Source organism: Hyperoodon ampullatus, assembly GCF_949752795.1.
Source record: "Hyperoodon ampullatus genome assembly, chromosome: 19".
NCBI classification, from domain to species: Eukaryota; Metazoa; Chordata; class Mammalia; order Artiodactyla; family Ziphiidae; genus Hyperoodon; species Hyperoodon ampullatus.
In genome coordinates, this window is record NC_136932.1 from 3,309,348 (window position 1) to 3,312,289 (window position 2,942).

The 2,942-nt window shown below is 60.3% G+C and overlaps 1 protein-coding gene across 1 annotated transcript; it reads left to right on the forward strand.

The window, feature by feature from the left end:
• Window positions 1-901: 901 nt before the first annotated feature.
• HOXB13 (homeobox B13) lies at window positions 902-2,709 on the forward strand (the record flags this gene model as incomplete). Its single annotated transcript, XM_079725915.1, has 2 exons — window positions 902-1,505; window positions 2,456-2,709. The coding sequence occupies 2 exons, from the start codon at window positions 902-904 to the stop codon at window positions 2,707-2,709; spliced, it is 858 nt and encodes a 285-aa protein (XP_079582041.1).
• Window positions 2,710-2,942: the final 233 nt, after the last annotated feature.

The window sequence follows — 2,942 nt, forward strand, 5'->3', positions numbered from 1 at the left end:
GCTCCCTCTCCCTCCCACCCCTCTCTGAATCCGGAGCTTTCTGGGCAGAAACTTGAGTCCCTGGGGAAGAGAAGTCCCAGGCACTTCCCCAGGCCCGGGAGCAGCTTATTACTGCGCATCCAGGATGGAAAGGAGCACCTGGAGTGAACTGGGATGCTAGTACCTAGGACTCAAAGCAAGGGGCTTCTAGAAATACCCCGTAATCCCCATTTTCCAGCCTCCTCCGACTCAGGCACATTCCCGGGTTCCCCTTTCAGGCCCAGAGCGGCCTCCCGGCCCCACCCCCGACTCCCCTTCCCCCCACAAGATGGACACTTTATAGGGAGAGCTTTTTATTCTCTCGTTAAACCTGCCAAAGCACAGGAGACAGAGAGCCAGGGAGGGAGAGGAGGCGACCGAGGTGGGGCGGGCTCCGCGTCCCCTCTCCCGCCTTCCACTACTCCCCCCGCCCCCACCGACGTAGCTGGGTTGCTCCAAACTGGAAAGCAGCGAAAGGACACCTCGTCTCTTTTCTCTCGTTTTCAAATGCAATAAAAAACCGAGAGAGGGAGAGAGGGAGGGAGGGAGGGAGAGAAGGAGAAAGGGGGGGAGGGAGGAAGAGAGAGGGAGGGAGGGAGGGAGAGAGAGAGAGAGAGAGAGAGAAAGCGGGGGTAAAGTATTTTCGCAGTTTCTGCCATGAAGATTTTATTAGCTTCTCTCCGCCAGGCCGCAGCCAATCAGCGCGCGTGCCCGGGCACCTGCGTCTCCTGCGTCAAGACGGCCGGGCTGAGCGAATGCAGGCGCCGAGCGAGCTGGGAGCGATTTAAAACGCTTTGGATTCCCGGGGCCTGGGTGGGGAGAGCGAGCTGGGTGCCCCCTGTATCCCCCACCCCCAGCACCCCATGAGCCGACCCTCGGCCCCATGGAGCCCGGCAATTATGCCACCTTGGACGGGGCCAAGGAAATCGAAGGCTTGCTGGGAGCCGGAGGGAGTCGGAATCTGGTCGCCCACTCCCCACTGACCAGCCACCCAGCGGCGGCGCCTACGCTTATGCCCGCTGTCAACTACGCCCCCCTGGATCTTCCAGGCTCTGCGGAACCACCAAAGCAGTGCCACCCATGCCCCGGGGTGCCCCAGGGGGCGTCCCCAGCTCCGGTGCCGTACGGCTACTTTGGAGGCGGGTACTACTCCTGCCGAGTGTCCCGGAGCTCCCTGAAACCCTGTGCCCAGGCGGCCACCCTGGCCGCCTACCCTGCGGAGACTCCCGCGGCCGGGGAGGAGTACCCCAGCCGCCCCACCGAGTTTGCCTTCTACCCGGGGTACCCGGGACCCTACCAGCCTATGGCCAGTTACCTGGATGTGTCGGTGGTGCAGACCTTGGGCGCCCCTGGGGAGCCTCGCCATGACTCCCTGCTGCCTGTGGACAGTTACCAGCCCTGGGCCCTCACCGGTGGCTGGAACAGCCAGATGTGTTGCCAGGGAGAACAAAACCCACCGGGTCCCTTCTGGAAGGCGGCATTTGCAGGTAAACTGCCCACTACTCTGGATCCCCTTGGCGCTGAGTGTGGGGTTGTAGGCCCTGCTGGCACTTGCCTGGGAGGAGGTGGAGGGAGACTTGGGGCTGGTGAGGAGGAGCTTGGTTCTCCTTGGTTGGCTATTAGGACTCTGAAGGAGGGTCCAGGCAGTTAGAGAGCCTGGGTAGAGGCCCCAGAGGGGCTGTGTGAGGGCCTGAGCTGCGGGCTATCTGAAGCCTGAGGACCACCAAGCCCCTGACCTCCCCAGGAGACCTTGGGACCAGCCTTTCAATATGTTGGTGTGTTTGGCTCTCTTTGCTGTTGTTTGGGGCTCAGGGTATCCCTGCCCAGCAGGATCCCAGTTGAATTCTTCAAAAGGGCCAAATAACTCTCAATTCATTGAGTATCGGGTACAGTGGGGTGAGTGGGAACAGAGAAGTTGGATGTTCTGTAAAGAATACAACCCCTCACTTTCTCTCAGATGAGTTTTTCAGTTTCCAAAGGGAAGTTTAGATTTCCTGCAGCCATGGCTTAGGTGTGTGCATTAGTGCATGTGTGTGTTGGGAGTGGGGGCAGAAACGTGTTCCCCCCGTACAGAACTTGCTTGTAGTATCTATAAGAATGGCCAAGAGTTGGAAAATGCATGTGAGGGCGGACATATGTAGACGGTGGGCAAAGGTCTGGCCGTGTGTGATGGGTGTGTTTGCAGACTTGCACGTGTGAGGGCAGTGAAGAGTGAGGGTGGCCTGCAGAAACCGCTTTCCAAGGCTGGGCGGTGATCAGAGCTGGAAGCCGAGGTGTCCTCTTGTGCTTTGAGGGAACAGGAGTGCACGAATGCCTGTAGGGTTACCTGGGTGCTCCTGCAGGATGACTTAGCTTGTGGGGCCTGGGTCTGCGCCTGAGCTTGCGCCAGGCGGTGGTGTGAGCATGTCTTTCTCTCCCTCCCTCTCCTGCCGCGCAGACTCGAGCGCGCAGCACCCTCCAGACGGCTGCGCCTTCCGCCGCGGCCGCAAGAAACGTATTCCCTACAGCAAGGGGCAGCTGCGGGAGCTGGAGCGCGAGTATTCGGCTAACAAGTTCATCACAAAAGACAAGAGGCGCAAGATCTCGGCGGCCACCAGCCTCTCAGAGCGCCAGATCACCATCTGGTTTCAGAATCGCCGGGTCAAGGAGAAGAAAGTCCTCGCCAAGGTCAAAACCAGTGCTATTCCTTGAGGGAGCTCCCTGGCTGTGCCTGGGGAGGGGGGGAGGAGGAAGTCGGAGTATCCTGGGGAGACCAGGAGCCTGCCACAGCCAGGCTGGGGCCCAGGACTCTGCTGAGAGGCCCCCAGAGGTGACACTCTTCCCAGACCAATGCTCCTGGGCTGTTCCTCAGGGACAGCTTGGGTACCCCATTGGTCCCAGAGAGCCAGCGAGGCCCAGAGTTACAGCCCAGTCCACCAGGTAAC